The sequence below is a fragment of the Nyctereutes procyonoides genome, unplaced genomic scaffold (assembly GCF_905146905.1).
Source record: "Nyctereutes procyonoides isolate TBG_1078 unplaced genomic scaffold, NYPRO_anot_genome, whole genome shotgun sequence".
NCBI classification, from domain to species: Eukaryota; Metazoa; Chordata; class Mammalia; order Carnivora; family Canidae; genus Nyctereutes; species Nyctereutes procyonoides.
In genome coordinates this window covers 7,721,372-7,740,247 of record NW_026575137.1, presented here as the reverse complement: position 1 = coordinate 7,740,247, position 18,876 = coordinate 7,721,372, and the positions used below count along the sequence as shown (strand labels likewise).

Here is an 18,876-nt window from a genome sequence, read left to right as displayed (position 1 = left end):
TGGATCCCCTGTTGTCCAGGTCCAGGCAGGCCCAGTGCTTTAGAGGGCTCTAATCTGGCCTTCCTCCAAGTAGCTCTGCTCATAAAATGAGAGCTTTATGGGGTAACGGGATGTGCCAAACTCACCCATACTCATCTTTCTGGACCATACCTTGGACACTCAGGAATCTACGATTTCCTACCCAAATGGCCCCAAGCCTTCTCCTCAGGTTCATCCTCCCAGTGTGGCCCATGAAAAGGCCACGGGATGGTTTTGGTGATGGAAGAGTGGGGTGGGATATGTTTGGAGCTTGGATACTGACACGGGACTAGCCACACATATACATATGAATCCCCTTGTTAGTGGGCCAGAGTTGGAGTAGGAAGAGAAGGGGCAGGCCAAGGAGCTGGCTCTCCCAACGCTGCCTCATTCTGACAGAACTCAAAGGGGTGACCTTTCAAGATAATCATTAAGATGTTTTAGTCAAAATAGGAAAACAGAACCTGCTTTTGTTTTTTTGATTTTTAGTTTTTGGGGTTTTTGTTCATTTTGTTTTGGGATTTTTTTAGAGACAGAGAGAACTCAAGTAAGGGAGGGTAGAGGGAGAGGGAGAGAGAGAATCTTAGGATCCACACCCTGCGCAGAGCCCAATGCAAGGCTTGGTCACACAACCTGAGATCATGACCTGAGTTGAAATCAAGAGTCAAACACCTGGGCAGCCCGGGTGACTCAGTGGTTTAATGCCTGCCTGCAGCCCAGGGCGTGATCCTGCAGACCCGGGATCAAGTCCCATGTTGGGCTTCCTACATGGAGCCTGCCTCTCCCTCTGCCTGTGTTTCTGCCTCTCTCTATCTGTGTCTCTCATGAATAAATAAATAAGATCTAAAAAAAAAAAAAAAAGAGTCAAACACCTAACTGCTTAACCAACTGAACCCCCCAGCCACCCTAGAACTGTGTTTTATTTAACATTTTGATCTATAATTTTTAAGTATTGTGACCTCCATTCATATTTTTACCTTGGATCTTGCAAATCTTGGAGGCAACTTTATGTAAGAAATACCTCTTCTTTTTTTATAAGGATAAAGGATAATTCTTACTATTTTTGCATTAAATAAGTAATTTTTTTTTATTACCAGCTTAAGGGCCTTGTTACCTAAGGTTGTTTTTAATTTTCAGTTTCATGCAACTTATATAGCAAAGCTTCCTGAGATATAATAAGATTTCTTAATACCTATGGGACTTTGGAACAAAATGGTATGGGTCACAGTGGTTGCTGTGAAAACTACTAAAAATCAGAGTACCTTCCACTTTTATGGACTATTTGAAATACACACAATTACACACCCATTATATAGATCACATATGTTACATGGATCTCCATAAATTATCAGGAGTATGGAATCATCCATCGCCTAGCTATGGAGAGAGGCCATCCATCTTAGTTCTACAAAAACAAGTCATAGTCCTCAGTTTCCAATATGCTGGCCTGATACATTTATGTAAACCTGTACCATTTCAGCAATATGAATGATTATGCGAAGAGGTAAAATTATTTAGACATCACTTGTTCTGTACCTGTGAAACACAAAGACCATTAAAAAACCAAAGCCAATTAATGACAAGTTCATAGACTGTGGTTGTGTTAACATTACATTTTCAACTTAATGCTTTATTTAATTAAGAGTTCCCATTAGAGGCTCTTAAAATTTCAAAATGTGTTTTTTAATGCATAATCCATAAAACTTAATGCAAAGTATAATTCACTGTTTTGCCAGGTATAGCAACAAAAAGTATCTTAGAGAACCAGCCTTGGCCACTGAAAATCTTGAATATCCTTTCAATAAAGCAAAATTAGGTCTGTAAAAAAAGTGTTAATAACTCTACCAATCATTAATGGACATTTGTCAACTGATAACACTTGTATGGATATCATATAGATGCTACATCAATAGCATGTGATATCGCTTTTTATTGCTTCAGGGAGAATCATTCCAGAAATCTTTTGAGTCTCACCCTTAGAAATATCTCCTTATTTAAAATCTTAAGCTATATGTTCTATTATTTATGTAAAAAAAATTACAAGCATATGAGAAATGCTGTGTAAATTGAAAACACGTGTGCCTCCTTTTTAAAATTATTGACTCAAAATGTTTCCTGTTCTTACATTAATGTATAGCCACGCAAAATTAGCCTTCCTTTAATGAGAGACAGGAATAGCTGTGGGTTACTGCAGACAATATAGTGAGCCTCGGCAGGTTACCCCAACCACTGGCAAGCATTGTAAGGCACAATGTTAAATATTGATTTCATACTTACCAAAACTAAATCGACAGGAAGAACAACTTTAATTTTCCTTTTAAACTGTTCATTCAGCTCTTTAACCAGAACAAGCACCACGATGCTCAGCAAGGATAACAGCAGGGCTTCCAGTCGGACAGATTTGATGTTTTCAAAGACATATGCATAGATCTACAGTGATGAGGAAACATATAAACAAAACGCAGGGTCATCCACAACATACCAACACCAAAATCTGGCTCCAAATGAACTCAGTGATGTTTCGCAAAAATACGTTAAGAGGTGGGGAGTGGAAAGGTGGGGCATAAAGTATGGTCAGTGCTGGTGCAGAGCAAGCTACAATTCATTTGCATGTACAAAACTGCTTTGTCCTTAATTCTTCCACTAAACTCAGTGTTCTCTCCTTCCTACATAAGGACACTGCTCGAGAGAATGACTTCTGGGTCCTTCAAAGGGCAGAGATGCTAAAACTCACTACCTCCATGCCGATTCATCACTATGAGCCATAAGGGGACTAGGGGCTCCTCCTCAAACCCCAGCATCAAACATGCACACATACTTTAAATATCTATGGATGCATCTGGAAAGTTAAGAGTTCTGCATAAGGAGATATTTGCATGTATCTGTATCTTCCAAATTCTCTCTTGCGAAGATATATCACTTGTATAATTTTAAAGGTTTTAAATAGGCCTTAAATGCTTTTCTTCAACATGTCCCTTAACTCCTCCTTCTGCTGGATCGTGCTGACTCTGATTTTTACAGGCTCATTTCTCTTTGTCCGCAACAGATTCTTCAAGTCATTTCAGGTGATAAAAACTAGTTCTGACTCCAGCTCACAAGCTATTCTTACAGCAGCCCAACTTGTTGGCATTATCTGACCTCTCTTTTTAGTATCTCGAATATAATTTGACCACAATAAAAATACTGGATCCAAATATTATATGCACAATGGATTAAAAGAGCTCACATAGACTATGTTCCTTAGCATTTCCTAAAATTCTGCTCAGTAGGTTTCCTAGTCAAAGGACTCAACCCGTCTGGTCCAGAGATCAGGAACAGACATATTCCTGAGGGTGTAAGGAGGTGCATCAGGCTATCTGAACCTGAATTGTAGGTGTTAAATGTTATCATTAACACTGTAACTCTTTCAAACAAACAAATAAAATAAAAGTTAAAATGGAGCCTCACTAAGTGAAAGGCATCAGGGTACAATATAAGTAATCCGGAATTCCTCTTGTCCACACAGCTTAAAAACAAAACGACAAAAAAAAAAAAAAAGAAAAAAGAAAAAAATCCCACTACTTGTGTATCAGATACATTAAAGAATAATTAGGGATCAGAACAGCTTTAGCTGTTATCCTTTGCACAGTATTATATTTTATGCCACCCTACCTGGAAAGAAAATTAGGTACTACAGTATCATAGTTATCTGAGGTACAGACTTTATTTTTTTTTTCTCTCTGTCTCTCTACATTGTGGATGATAATTGTTCACAGGATTCCTATAGCAAGTGAAGGTGCAAGTTCCATTTTTCATAGTCACCCCTTACTCAAAGCCAGGGACTAAAATCCACAATGCTACTCAGGGAAATATATTCTATGGGAGGATGGGGTTGTTAGAGGACTGTCAAGAAGATTTTGTTCAAATACATAGCTTTCTGATGATTTAAGGACAAAAATGAGAATATCATTCAGATTATTTGTCAAGAAAAAATGCAAACATTCAAATGTTTTAAAGCACCCACAGGATTATTCCTTCTGTTTTATCCATGGTATTAAAAGTATGCCATGAAAGTGCCTGTATTAAGAAAGGCGGGAAATCTGCTAAACTCCCAAGCCATACCAAATTTGCTCTAATGTGCATTTTTGAGAACATGTGTTTGTAGTAATAAAAATGACCACCCCGGAATGAAAGGAATGCGAAAAGTCCCCCAGGGTTTTTATTGTCTGTCTGGGTTAAACAACAACTTGTAGAGCAAAGCACATCTCACAAATTGCTCCAGAAGAACACGGGGGTTGGCAAAGGCCTGTTACAAGCAGCATGAGGAACACAACAGAAAAACAGGCTGATGAGGAGTATCATCCTAATGACTGTCGTGCGGACCCGTGTAGAGAAGTCACAGCTAAAGTCATGTTGTAGGCAACCAGTGGCATATGGAGACAGAGATAGGAACGGGGACAGGGCTACAAACACACATACACACACATACAAACACATTATCTACATATGCTTGCCCAAGGCAGGTCTAGGCATCCTAAGCACACACTAACATTTCTCATAGAAATCCAGTCATTTGGGGAATATGAATAATAGTGAAAGGGAATATAAGGGAAGGGAGAAGAAATGTGTGGGAAATACCAGAAAGGGACACAGAACATAAAGACTCCTAACTCTGGGAAACGAACTAGGGGTGGTGGAGGGGGAGGAGGGCGGGGGGTGGGGGTGAATGGGTGACGGGCACTGAGGGAAGCACTTGACGGGATGAGCACTGGGGGTGTTATTCTGTATGTTGGTAAATTGAACACCAATAAAAATTAATTTATTAAAAAAAAAAAGAAATCCAGTCATCTTGAGAATGTTGTCACACACTGAACGTCGGTAGATACAAATTCCTCTTGAAGATCATCTTTCACTTCTCAGACCTCAGGAGAGCAAAGACAGCTTACATGTGTGTGGACAAATAAACTCATCAGAACTGACCAATATGCTTAATAAAATAGGAGTTTAGTTCATTTTGAAACCAAACACTAGCTCCTTAAATTGACCATTTACTATAACTTGACATAAAATGAAAAATGTCGATAAGTGTATTTTGAGATATTTCAAAGAATAAAGGTAGCCTATTCATAATACATAAATTGGTTCTTATTATTTTCTTTGCAGAGGAGACTTTTCTGAGGCACTTTATAGACATTTACACACACACACACATTTATTTATATAATGTGCTCTTATCTGAGTTGGTCAATCTTTTTTTTTTTTTTAATTTTTTTTATTTATTTATGATAGTCACACACAGAGAGAGAGAGAGAGAGAGGCGCAGAGACACAGGCAGAGGGAGAAGCAGGCTCCATGCACCGGGAGCCCGATGTGGGATTCGATCCCGGGTCTCCAGGATCGCGCCCTGGGCCAAAGGCAGGCGCCAAACCGCTGCGCCACCCAGGGATCCCTGAGTTGGTCAATCTTAAGTGGTTTTTTTTTTTTAAACTGATGGTTTCTCAACTTCTAGAATAGTGTCTGGCAGATAGACACTCAATAAATATTGCTAGATGAATAAATGTTTTGGTCTAATGTAGTAAAAATAATCATAAATCTGTAAATAAGAGATTTTATCTTGAATAAGCAAAATGATGAAGAGATGCAGACCCAGACTCTTCTTTTCTCAGTATCAATACTTGAGCTGTATCATATTAATGGGATTTGTAGTTATCATTTATTAATTCACTTAACATGTTTATTGAGGTTTTATTATGTATAAGGCCTTGAGCTAAATATTAAAGCTACTGTTGTGATAAATTTCAAGTAAGTGATTTTTATATCTTCTATCTGATCTAAATAATCAGATTTTTAGTAACTCTACTTTTATAAGAATGAAGCAAAAGCTAAAGCCAAAAAAACTCATATTCTGGGGCACCTGGGTGGGTCAGTCAGTTAAGCATCTGTTTTCAGCTCAGGTCATGCTCAGGGTCTTGAGAGGCCCTGCAATGGCCTCTGCTCAGTGAGGAGCCTGCTTCTCTCTCTCTCTCTCTCTCTCTCTCTCTCTCTCTCACTCCTGCTCCCCCTGCTTCTTCTCTCTCTCTCTCTCTGTCAAATAAATAAATTAATTTGAAAAAAACTCATATTCAGGATTTAGTTAAGGAATAAAACCAAAGAAGGTCGCACCCGTTCAATAGTTTCTGGGGTCATACCCATTCAGTAATTTCTCATTACGTAACTATTACTGAAGTCCTAAACAAGGCCCTGCCTAGAAATACCTGTGCCTGAAGAAAAAATTTAAATTATGTCCATTTTGTCCAACATCACAAGGCAAAGAGAAAGATCCTTAATGTTTAGAATTTTTTTTAAGATTTTATTTATTTATTCATGAGAAAGACAGAGAGGCAGAGACACAGGCAGAGGGAGAAGGAGGCTCCATGCAGGGAGCCCAACGTGGGACTCAATCCCGGGTCTCCAGGATCACACCCTGGGCTGAAGGCGGCGCTAAACCGCTGAGCCACCGGGGCTGCCCTGTTTAGAAATATTAACAAATATTAAAAATTAAATGGATTTTCTGCCCAATACTCAATTAACTAGAAAATTCTATCAACCAAAATATCCTTTCCACCAGCATTCTGAGTACTCTAGGTTTTGCTATAATGAAATCTCCATGACAGGAAAAAAAAAAATGATTTTAGTATGTTTAAGTATATAATTCTATCATTGACAATTCTTTAGCAGCAATGATGAGTATAGTTCTGAACTATAAATGGACCACATGAAATATGCTAACATATATTTCTATGCCAAAAAGAATATATAAACCCTTTAGTATTATTATTTATCATTCCTGAGCTATTTCTGTATTTAGAATCCATCATATATCACTTTATGTCTCATTAGAGAAACAACAGAGTGATAGTGCAACCAGCAAGCCTTAATAAATCTGTCAGCATGCTACTTTAGAGTAGGTATAAAGTATAATCTGTAATCTACAAGTCTTGATTCCCAATATATGATTTTGAGTCTGTCATCAACCACAAACCAGGAATATCTCTAAACAAAAATTCCTAAATTCACAAATGCTTGCTACCATGCATTCAGACTGTGGTCTAAAAACACACATGACATCATCTGTGCACAGACATTTGTCTAAAATCCAACAAATACACTTACAAGAGATAGAGGAGAAGACATGAATGCAGAGCAGAAGGCTTTGTGGTAATAGAGGCACAATTAGGTGGATGTGGCCACAAGCCAAGGAGTGACTAGAGCCACCAGAAGCTAGAAGACAACAAAGGATTCCCCTAGGACCTCCAGAGGGATCATGACCCTGCTAATACCTTGATTTTGGACATCTGGACTCCAGAAATGGAGTGAGAAATGTGAGAGACCATGTGAGAACAAATTTCCATGTGTTAAGTCGCCATTAAGTCGCCAGGCTTCTGGTAATTTGTAACAGTAGCCACACTAATGTAGTTACCAAGTCAAATGCTTCTCATTGCTGAGACAACTCAAAGTGGGTCTTATGGACTTCACTGTCTTCCCCTAAAATTCGTACACTGAGGCTCTCACCCCTAGCACCTCATAATGTGATTATATTTGGAGAGAGGGCCTTTAAAGAGGTAATTAAATTAAAATGAGGCCATTAGAGTGGCCCTAATCCAATCTGACTGGTGTCCTTATAAAAAGAGGAAACCAGGACATACAGAGAGACACCAGGGATATGCACACACAGAGGGAAGACCACGTGAAGGGACAGGAGGGTGGCCATCTGCAAGCCAAGGAGAGAGGCCCCAGAGGAAACCACCCCCTCTAGCCTCACCCCTGTGCTGGCACCTGGATGATTGATATTCAGCCTCCAGAACTGTGAGAAAATCCATTAGCGTTGTTGGATCCATCTAGCCTGTGGCCATTTGTTACAGCAGCCCCAGCAAACTAACACAGAGGGTATAGGTGGCTCAGACCTTTTGCCTTTGGAATTTCATTTATACCCAAGGAAATTTCCCCTTCTTCAAGTTAACTAAGATAGAAGTATTTTTAAAATACAAAGTGAAATAAGCAGAAAACTTTAAGTGACAGTCACTAAATGATTAGTACCATTAAGAGAGAAGCCAGCTATTGTAAGCATCTATCCCAGATAAACAGGTATGGTGGACAGCTATGGTCAGGATCTCCCGAAAAATGCCTAACAAAGGCAATATTTAGAAGACACTTGTCTTCTTCTGAGCCCAAAAGGCATCAGAAATCAAGTAGTTGAACAAATTCATTCTATAGAGGTAGAAATCGAGGATCCAAAGACTAGTGACTTAACCCGGGTGACTTGGCTTGTGAGTGACAGAGTCGGGACTGTGACACAGGTTCCCTGAACCCTAGACCAACACATTTTACCAATGCCTCCCTCACTATTCACTTCTTTTAGTCCAGCAAATAATTGTTCCAAAGTTCTCCAGGGCTTTCTGTTGACCTTGGAAGATGGAGTGGAGATACCGCCCCTTTGAGGTGGGGGGGCTACCCCCTGCACGGAGAGCATGTAGTCTTTGATTCTGGTTGTTAGTGGTGGGGTCTGGTGGCCTCGGCTGCTTCTCAGGCAAACCCACCCTTCTTGCTCCCAGCCCTGCATCTTCAATCATGGGAGACAAGCAACAAAGCCTTCTAACTTGATTCTCAAAGCTATGAGTACAGGGAGCGTGACTGTTTTTTCTTGACATATTCATGTTTGGTTAAAGTCTCCTTGCATCCATACAGTGCATTCACCTCAACTCTGTCTCTCCACCCTGAACAGAGAGGAATTTTCGCTACCTTGAGCAGCTTGTATGAAGTATGGGAGAACCTGTTTCAGTATCATCACTCTCTAGAAGAGTAGGGGACCTAACAGGTCTAGGCACTAGGCTATCTTATGTGCAGTGACTCATTTAATTTCCCAATTAATACAAGGTCAGTATTGTCATTTCTCCTTTGCTCTGTCCCATTACCCGCCTTCAATTATACAACCTGGCTTCCTTTATTAACATTATCTGGGATGATCTTATTCATCAGTCCGTCTCCTCCTGCCCTATTTCATGCCCTCCTCAGTATTTCAATAAAACTCCATGGGAACAGGGCTATTATTTCTCAACCACATCCTCAGTGCCTAAGAGGCAGTCAGTTAATATTTGCTGAGGAAATCTATTCTAGTGTTCTTGAATCAAGGATGCATGGATACTAATCTCTTCCCAGCCATGTGTTGTTCCTCAAATTTCCCCATCAATCTGTTGAAGATTTCTGGTTTGGGGGCACCAGAGTGGCTCAATAGATTAAGAGTCAGCCTGTGGCTCAGGTCATGATCCCAGGATCCTGCTCAGCAGGGAGTCTACTTCTTCCTTTCTCTCTGTCCCTCACCCCTGCTCGTGCCCATTCTCTCTCTCTCTCTCTCATAAATAAAATCTTTTTAAAAAATATTTCTAGTTTTGAAGCCTCACACATAGTCCAACTCTCCCATCCAGCAGATGGGGAGGTTGAAGTCTGCTGTCAGCCCTGGCTTTTGTTCTTTTAGGCAGCTTTCCCATCCTTGGGGCCTTTAAACATGAGCTACAATTGCCCAGACATGCCCTCTCCCTGCCCCAACTCACTTTCAACCTCATTATATTTGAATCCCACCTCTAAGCAGATATAGATTCCGCTTAGAGATCCCTAAAGCCATATCCAATCCCTCCAAAATTGATGTTGGTACTAGTTCTCTCTGTTCTTAAGAATTTGGTGTCTCCTATAAACTTTGTCTACATATCATATCATTAAACATTTTAGGATCGGTATTGTTCAAACTCTTCAAATCCCTCTACTTACTAAAATAGTGCAAACAGATAAACAAGAGAAATACAGGAAAAGCTGAAAGCATAACTCTAGGCTGTATTTTCATGAATGCACACAAAACTTCAAAAGATAGAAAAAAACAACATTCTATTATTTTTCACATAATTATATGCAAACTTCTGATCAATAAGTGCTTCTCACACTGGGAATAAATCCATTCACTATTGCTTTAAGGGATAAATTAAGTCTGCAACCGAAATGTGAACGAGGGGAAGTATGGAGTGTTAAACACCAGAAACAACACAGCACACGAAACTCACAACACGTACAACCAAGCTCGCCATGGCCTAGGTGGCATCTGGCCATCCCTTGTTTAGAATTCAGTTTAATTTGAATTACTTGAGCATGGATTCTGTAGCGCTGCATTTTTCAGTGAATTGCGGGGGATAGAGAGAGCTTAACCCAAGATGGTTGAGTTGCAAAAATATTTGCCCTCTGATTTAGAATTTTAAAGTAACCTTTGTTACAAATTCCCATATAATTGTTCCGTATCCAAATTAAACCTGCCACATTTTCTATCCCAAGCATCACTGATTGAATCAAGCTGCAGATGAACATTCCTTTCCTCCCTCCTTCAATTTATTCTGTCCATTTTTCAGGGTATATTGAACATCCCTGCAATTCACAATAGACATGTCACAATGACTGCAGAGAAAACATAGGCTTTCACAAACCACCAAAGCGTGTTCTTGATTCAGAATTCCCAGAGGGCCTTGGTCTTCAAAGTAGATTTATTCCCCACACATAAACCTCATTTGTACATATTTAATTGTGATCTCATTCTCTATTTAAAAAAAAAATGTTTCATTGGCTCTGATTTCTTTCTGACGTCCCTATGCCTTTTTATTAACATTCTCGGTTCCTGCTTTGCGGCCTTCAGGGATATATCCAAACTAGAAAAATCTTGCTAGTACTTGAGGGATGGGGGTGGGGATGAAACTGTTCTTCAGTCCTGAAACTCCTCATATTTAAGGAAGGAAATAAAAACTTCCAAGAAGGGTAGTTGACTATATTGCCAAGCTTGCCTTGTGCTCTTGGGTTTAATGTACAGAACTGTACATAATTATTTAGAACGCTACTCATAAAGTCGTGCCAGTGAAACTAACTTCGCCAAATTTATCATATGTTGCTACAGGCTGGCGCCATCTCAAAGAAACCCACATGTGCTAATAGGAACTAGGAATTTTTGTAATTTTTATTGTGCCTTTTGGGGAAACATCCTTTCTAATAAAGGATACGTCATTTCTCAATTTTAAAATAAATTATTCTAGAGAAGAACTAAACTTTTCCCTCTTATCTGTGTGGGGAACCAACTATCAGTCAAATATTTGAATCCTGAGAATGACAGGAATAAGTGAGCCAGATCCCAAGACAAAAGTGACCTTTGTACTGTTATTGCTTCTGCTCAGTGTGAAATGTATTCCAGCACTGTTTATAATTTATTAAGCGAGTTTTTAACTGTTGGAGGTGGTGAGCTGAATAGATGGAAATATCTTTAAATAAAAATAAACTAAAAAACATAGCATTTCTTTAATTCTGACTAGCTCATACTAATAGCAGATATGGTTATTTTTTTAACTTTTATAAAGTTTGAAATCATCTTTCTAAGTTGCAAAAAAGAAGTCTAACTTTTACTGTTTAGCTTTGTTTATCTGATGGAGTCCTCCAGAGATTACAGGAAAAGCACTTATTGCTATTCTATTATTATTAATAGATAAAAGTATCTCTTACATAGGTAACACTTTAAAAAATCTTAAATTTGTTATATCCAACTATGCATTACTAGTACAAAGACAATGTCTTCTCTGTAATGAACACTTATTATATTCTAGGCATTTCATGCAGGGAATGAATCCCAGTAGGTATAATTATCACCAATTTACGGAACAGGCAACCAGAAGTCAGAGAGACTTGGTCATTTGATCAAGGTCAAGGTTATGATCTGAATCTGAGCTTCTAAGATTCTAAAGTTCTTTCTCCTTTTCACTCTTCCAAGGAAAAGAAAAGACAGATCAATTAGTGTCTACCTGACTGTATGAGCCCTAATAAAATCACCAGAGGTAGAAGTCAACTCAGAGAGAAAAAAAAACTGATTTTTACCTAATAAGTAACCAAAAAAGAATGTGCAATACTTCAAAGGTCATTGAGAAATGGCCATCATTTAAAATTCATTAGAAGCATATTAATACAGAGATAAAACCTGCAGAACAAAGGGAAAAGTAAAACATGATGTGTGAAGGGATATAGGAAGGCAAAATGAAAAGATGAATTTGGCCTAATTTTATCCACTTTTCTTGGGAATGGAGGCCCATCCGGACAGTGTTCCTGGGGATCTATCTGCATATGAAGACCCTAGAAATTCTGAGAGAGGCACTCAAAGGACACACAGCTGAAAGCTTTAGCAGGCTTTAACACTCTTGGGAGAGCCCTCATCTGGTGGAGCTCGTTAAGTTTTCAGCTAGAAAAGAAGCAGCGGCCCAAGTACTTGATCTTAGCCGCCCGGCATTGGTGGCATGTGATCTAAATGCCAGATGTCGAAAGGGGAGAAGCATTAGGGCGCATCTATTTCTTAAGACCTATCAGAGGTCTGCTCTATAAACCGACAGGGCAAAACCAAGCAGATGCCACCACCTGGATTCAAACTGCTCTCTTAAAATGTTCTGCTGAGGCAAGGGCACCCACCACCCCAGAGCAACCAAAAGGATGGAGGTTTTAGATACTCAAACCAGATAATTAGATTCTCTAGATGCACAGAATTAGATGCACAGAATCAGGCATCCCCCCAGGTAGTAGACCCTGAAGAAATCATCCCAGTGGAAGAAAGGAGAGACCTGAACCTACAGTGACCTCAGAACAAGACAAACGCAGAAGGTTGTGTTTCCCCTCCAGTTGATAGTAAGGATTGCTGCTATCGAAATTAATCAATAGACATTTCGGTCGGCCAAACTTGAATTCTTTTAAGAAAAATTACTATTCCAGCTGGGAAAAGTAGGAGTGGTAACTGGCTCATTGTGCAAGTGTCTCAAATAGTCTAGATATTAATTAATGTTCCAAAGATAATCAGCTACATATTCTTTTTTTTAATAAATTAATTTTTATTGGTGTTCAATTTACCAACATACAGAATAACACCCAATGCTCATCCCGTCAAGTGTCCCCCTCCGTGCCCGTCACCCATTCACCCCCACCCCCCGCCCTCCTCCCCCTCCACCACCCCCAACCCATTTCCCAGAGTTAGAAGTCTCTATGTTCTGTCTCCCATTCTGACATCTCCCACACACTTCTTCTCCCTTCCCTTATACTTTATCTCTCATTAGCCCGACTAGCTTTCGAAAAGGATATAACAGTTGTGAAAGCTCAGAAGTAGAAAACACAGTCAAAAAGTGAAAAATTAAAAAAAAATTTTTTTTAAAGTGAAAAATCCCAAAATGTGTCAATTCACTCTTCCCTGGGTTCTCCAACCTGATGACCAAGGCCTCCATTTTGTCCTCTATTCTCTACCTCAGTGCTGAGCTCAGCTCTGCTCCTTCATACACACACACACCCTCCCTCCCCCGCCCCATGATCCAGGGCCAAGTTCAGGTTTACATTATCATCATCAGATCCTTCAGCCTAACTACACCAAAGCTCACTTTGCAAATTACCCAGTGTAACCTATGCATGATGCAAAATTTATTTCTTAATCTAAAGCTCAGATCACCACAATTTTTGACATTAAAAAATTAGCAATCATTTTGAAATCCTGGCAAAGAATCAAAGCACTATTCCAACCTAGCAGCCTAAACAATGCAGGACTCTGTGACACTGAAAAGCAAGAGCAAGTTTTTTCATTTTCCACCAGCACAAAGCATAGCAACTTCCACTGACTGAATAATGTGAATTTGAAGTCAGTCATCTATAAATATTTTAAAATCTGATTCTATTTCATTGTGAGACCTTAACCCCTCTCCTCCAAAAGCCACACAGTATTCAATAGACAAGGTAAAGATTAAGTAACTTGCAGTTTTCCTCACAAGAAAGCAAAATGGGGGGAAAAAATCATACGCAAATCAGTTTAATGTAGCATTTTATGCATGTTGCCACGAGGGAAACATTCCCCTATCAGGCTACCTTGCTTCTTTTAACAGAACTAGAAAAAGGAGGGAGGATTATTTGTGCATGTGAATACGACTGGAGAGGCTAATTTGTACCCCGCTCATATTTCCTTACACTTCATGAGCACACCATTCAAGGAGGTCAAGACAGAACCTAGTGCTGATATGGTTCTGTTGTGTAGACCCTATGTCACCAAAAGTCTTAACTGGACCAGTCACCTGATGGCTTATAGCTACTTTGGTCTGCTTTTGTTTGATCTGGAGCTTGGATTATGTTGCCTCCAGGCTCAGTTCCAGTGTTCTTGTTTTAGTTTTAAGCTCTCTTAAAAATGAATGAATCATTGAGCAGGATATCACCTAAATAACAAAAATTCAGAACCAGCTTCCAGCTCCATGTTGCCAATCTTTATTGACTACATTACCTACTCAGAAAAACACACATTTAAGGAGATAAATAATACTACTTTCACAAACCCAAATGGCAAATTTTAAAAGTAGTAATAATTGAGTTGACAGTGATACGGTAAGAGTACAATATTCATTAGCACAACTTTTCGGATTGAAATTTGGCAAAAATTGTATACCCCTTTGATCCGGGAATTCCATTACTAGGAATCTACCCTAATGAAATAATTAGTGATGCAGATAATAACATACAAATAACAAAGATACTCATGAAGCTGTGCATAATAGCAAAACACTGTAAACCACCTCAACATCAGCAGTTAGATAAAGAAATTATTGTACTTCTATGTTAAACTAATATTTAGTCTTTAAGATTAAGAAAATTGAGGGTAGGAATATTGTCATTATAAAACATTAATGTTATTTAGTATACAGCATTATATTGTGGGAGTTCAGAATATGCCACCCCAAAATAAGCCTCTTTGACATAAGGATTATCCTGTTTATTATTTTGAGAAACAGCAGACACAAGGAAGCTCTGAAGACAGAATAAGTTACCCTTTTGTGAGGGAAATTAACATTCATAAAGGAAATCTCCACTTGTAAGTTGTCTCCCTATCTGTACCAAAAAGGAAGTCACAAGAGTCTTATCAATGGAGAAGGAGCAACTTAAATCTGCATAGTAAACCTTATCCTTGTTTACAGGCCTTTTTTTTTAATCTGTGTAAATATTTTATTGTTTTCAAATAGGATATTGAGATTTACATATTATTTTAAAGAACATTAATATACAGCTAACTGAAACAAAATACACAAGGAGCATATGAGATACGAGATACAATGAGAAAACCGGAGATGTTTTAAATTTAATTTGCCCTACTGGGATCATCAGGACTCCTGGATGTGATGTTGGCATGTGTATGAAATATTTTTTCTGTAAGTTCTAGCTGACATCCTTCCAAAGAGCACATGGTACTACAGCATCTAAGAAATCAGTGAATAACTAGGTTTTCCATCTTATCAAAGTACAAAGCATTAGTTCAATTCCAGGCCCTTTGCCAGAATCCAGTATCTATTTTTACTAAGTTCTTTGATGAATTTTATTAAGAAATTATTGAATCAGAAAGTGATTATTGAATCACCTTCCCATAACTTGGCTCCCCACACTCTTTCTTCCTTTGTTTTATGTGAAGATGATCTTTATGACCAAATTCTAGCCACCACGTATATGAGATATACTTGTTGGTTTTCTCTTGTTAATCTGTTTTTTTTTGTGAAAGGGTCCTCAGCTCAGAATCTAGAAGAGTAGAAGAAAAATATCTTTTTTCCTTCTCTACTACATAAAATTAAGTAAAATGAAGTTCAGTTGCCCTCAAGTTTATTAACAAGACATTCATTGTCTTATAAAGCTCCACAGGATGTGACTTCCTGAGTAGTCATAGATTTTAGGTCAGTTTCAAAAAGAGACAGAAACAATAGAGTACTATTAGGATAATATTTTGAAGTTGGCCATAGGTTCCTCCCTCAGGTTCAAGTGACTTTTAATAACTGATTGTCTGCTATTGGGGATCCAGCCACCAATTTTGCCCAGGCCTGTGATTTGAGCCAAACCAGAGTTCACAAAACTGAATGAATGTGGTAGATTGTACTGTAGTTAACTTGGGCCACAATCCCAATAGATGGCTTCCATTAGAAGTTGGCAACATATCTGGCCCTCAAAAAAATTCCAGTTATTTTTTCCAATCATGACCCCAAATTATATCATACTCAATTTTTATAAAGAGTTGCTTCCAAAATGAGTAGATAGAACTCATTAAATTAGTTTCATAAAATTCATTAAAAGTATCCTACAGATTGTACTGAAGTTGTATTAAGTTCCTTTAATATAGAAAAATCTCAGTGTTAGAATTAACCAAATTCTACTTTGTGAAACACACTCCCAAATATATGAACAAAGACATATGGGAAACTCACGTAAAAGAATCCAAGCGGTCCAGATATATATGGCATTTTCATTCCCAAGAGATACTTGACTTGTGAAGTCACGACGTGGGTGGCAGCCCCAGTTGTCATCGCACTAATCACAGGCTCTGTAAGCAGGAAAGTGGCACTGCCCAGTTGTAGCAGAAACATGGCCACCTAAGAGAACAAAGGAAAATGACATTTCCCAAGGTTCCTAAAGTTAATTTCTGACACGTTTTCATTTTCATTTCATACAGACATAAAGAACTGATGTGAAATGCGTTCCTTAAATTTTATATATTGAATATCTTGAGTCTTCTTTTTTTTTTTTAAATGTTTTTTTTTATTTTTATTTATTTATGATAGAGAGAGAGAGAGAGAGAGAGAGAGAGAGAGAGAGAGAGAGAGGCAGAGACACAGGCAGAGGGAGAAGCAGGCTCCACGCACCGGGAGCCCGACGTGGGATTCGATCCCGGGTCTCCAGGATCGCGCCCTGGGCCAAAGGCAGGCGCCAAACCGCTGCGCCACCCAGGGATCCCTTGAGTCTTCTTGAAAACATAACTAGGTTCCAAGAGTTTTCAAATGTCATTGGGTACAGTATAAGTACTCCAGTTAAAGTGAACACATTTTTCCCCCTGAAAATGGACTTTTCTTTTTTCCTAATCACATACATAGGTCACAAAAAGGGGAAATATGCTCAAATCAGTTCATATATGGGGATTTTTCCCCTGGGGAAAAATTAAATTTGTGTTATTATATTTCAATTAAAAAAATTCAGAGGGACATGATTCACTACTCCACACCCAGTAGGCTTAAAACTTCAAAAACATTGAAGAAAAAAAGCCATTTCTGGAGTTTCTCCCAGATTCTGAGAAAACGGAACACTTTTTTGACTAGAAACTCTGTCAAGAAGCTCTACATGGCCAATATTAATAAGATAACAGGACTTATTTGTATGTAGAGAAGAGCAAAAGGCAGAGATAAAGATCTATGAATTCAGAAGCCCAGGAAACAGTAGAAAACTCATTTTCCTTAAACAGTCCCTTGCTATTCCTAGCATCATGCTCTATGGCAAAACCATGTCATGACTTAAAATTATCAAGTTGAAGTAGAAGCTGTGCATTGAGCTCTGCTGGGCAAAAGATGGACCAGAAGAATCAAAACTCTCCTCTCTCACAATTAATACAGCAACGGTTAGTGTTCTTCATTCACCAGAGAGAGCTTTCAGAAGATGGCCCATCCTTAGACTGAACACATCTATGTACACTCAATCATAGAAACTGAAAAATATAAAATTCAATGTTTTGAAAGTGACCTTAAATGACATTCATGAGTATCCACACTGGAAAAGGGAACAAAGTGGGTCATGTTGATATGTTCCCTCAATGTGTTAATTATAATATTTAGGTCGGGTCTTAAAATTCCTGCCGGAAAATAAGATTAATTATTAAAAATCAGAGGAAAGAATAGCAATGAGATCTCCTTCTATGAAGAGCTCACACTGATGAAAAAGAGAAGTATAATGTGCTACCTGGTAACATGAAAGCATAAATTGCAAAATATATCATTTCTATCATATTCCAAGGCCCTGTGACCAAAAGTAACCATTCTCTGAACTTACATCAGAGTTTCCTGGGCTCATATCTGAAAACCTAAGTTCTAATCCTGGCTCCACTATATCCTAGTTTTGTAACTATAGAAAACCTACTGAAATTTTCTGAGCCTCATTGCCACCTAAAATCATTAAGGTGATGTCTACACTATCTGTCCTGTAGAATCATTATAAAATGAATATGAAGTAATGTAAGAGAGGGTTTCGGAACCTGTAAAATGTGCAACATATGTGATGCACCAGGAACATCACGATGTATTGTGCATATTCACCCAGTAAGGAAAAAAACAAGCCACGGTTTTGAAAACATAGTAGAGGCCACACCTCATTTTACAACTCTGGAAAACTTGAAGGAATTTATCACTGCAGAAAGAAATGAAATTGTTTGCAGTTTAGCAGCCCCCTTTTATACAATATGTAATAAAAAAAATAATATGGATTGCCAACATAGAAATCAGGCAATCTGTTTCTGCCAACATAGGAGGCCAGAGCAGCAGCTTCTGCTACTAACATTTTTTTCCAGAAACTATGTGTGTGTTTGTCAAAGGAGAAATGTCCTGAGGGAAATATGCAATCAATGGTATAGGTACAAATGGAACACACTGATCTTCTTGGCAACTCTTGATTCATAGTCTGTTGATTTTCATCCTGAACACACAATCAGTTAAGAAAAACATTGAACCAATTTTCCCCCAGTGTCTATCTACTAGAAAGTAAATTCCAGCTTATGACATTAACTCTTACAGGCCCTAAGGATAAAATTAGCATATTATTGGGGTCAGATGAACACTAGAGAGTTGGATTTTCAATTCAGCTAAATGCAGCCTACAAGCAATCCAGATCTTTGAAATTGTGAAACCTGTTTGCCTATATGGAATTTTATGCAAACGTGGAATGTTGGAAAGTTCTTATCTCTATGCCAAGAAATCTTATCTTCATTTCTTTTGAGAAGCAACCTCTTTAGGGAGGCCTTGTGTA

The 18,876-nt window shown here is 38.6% G+C and overlaps 1 protein-coding gene across 1 annotated transcript in view; it reads right to left on the bottom strand.

Annotated features, from left to right (window-relative positions):
• Window positions 1–18,876, bottom strand: part of SLC26A7 (solute carrier family 26 member 7) — a 119,044-nt gene that overhangs the window by 50,791 nt on the left and 49,377 nt on the right. The window contains exons 5-6 of the mRNA XM_055303297.1: window positions 16,299–16,463; window positions 2,296–2,448 (exon numbers count right to left, since the gene is read on the bottom strand). Coding sequence (XP_055159272.1) covers window positions 2,296–2,448; window positions 16,299–16,463 — 318 coding nt within the window. The remainder of the gene's footprint in view (window positions 1–2,295; window positions 2,449–16,298; window positions 16,464–18,876) is intronic.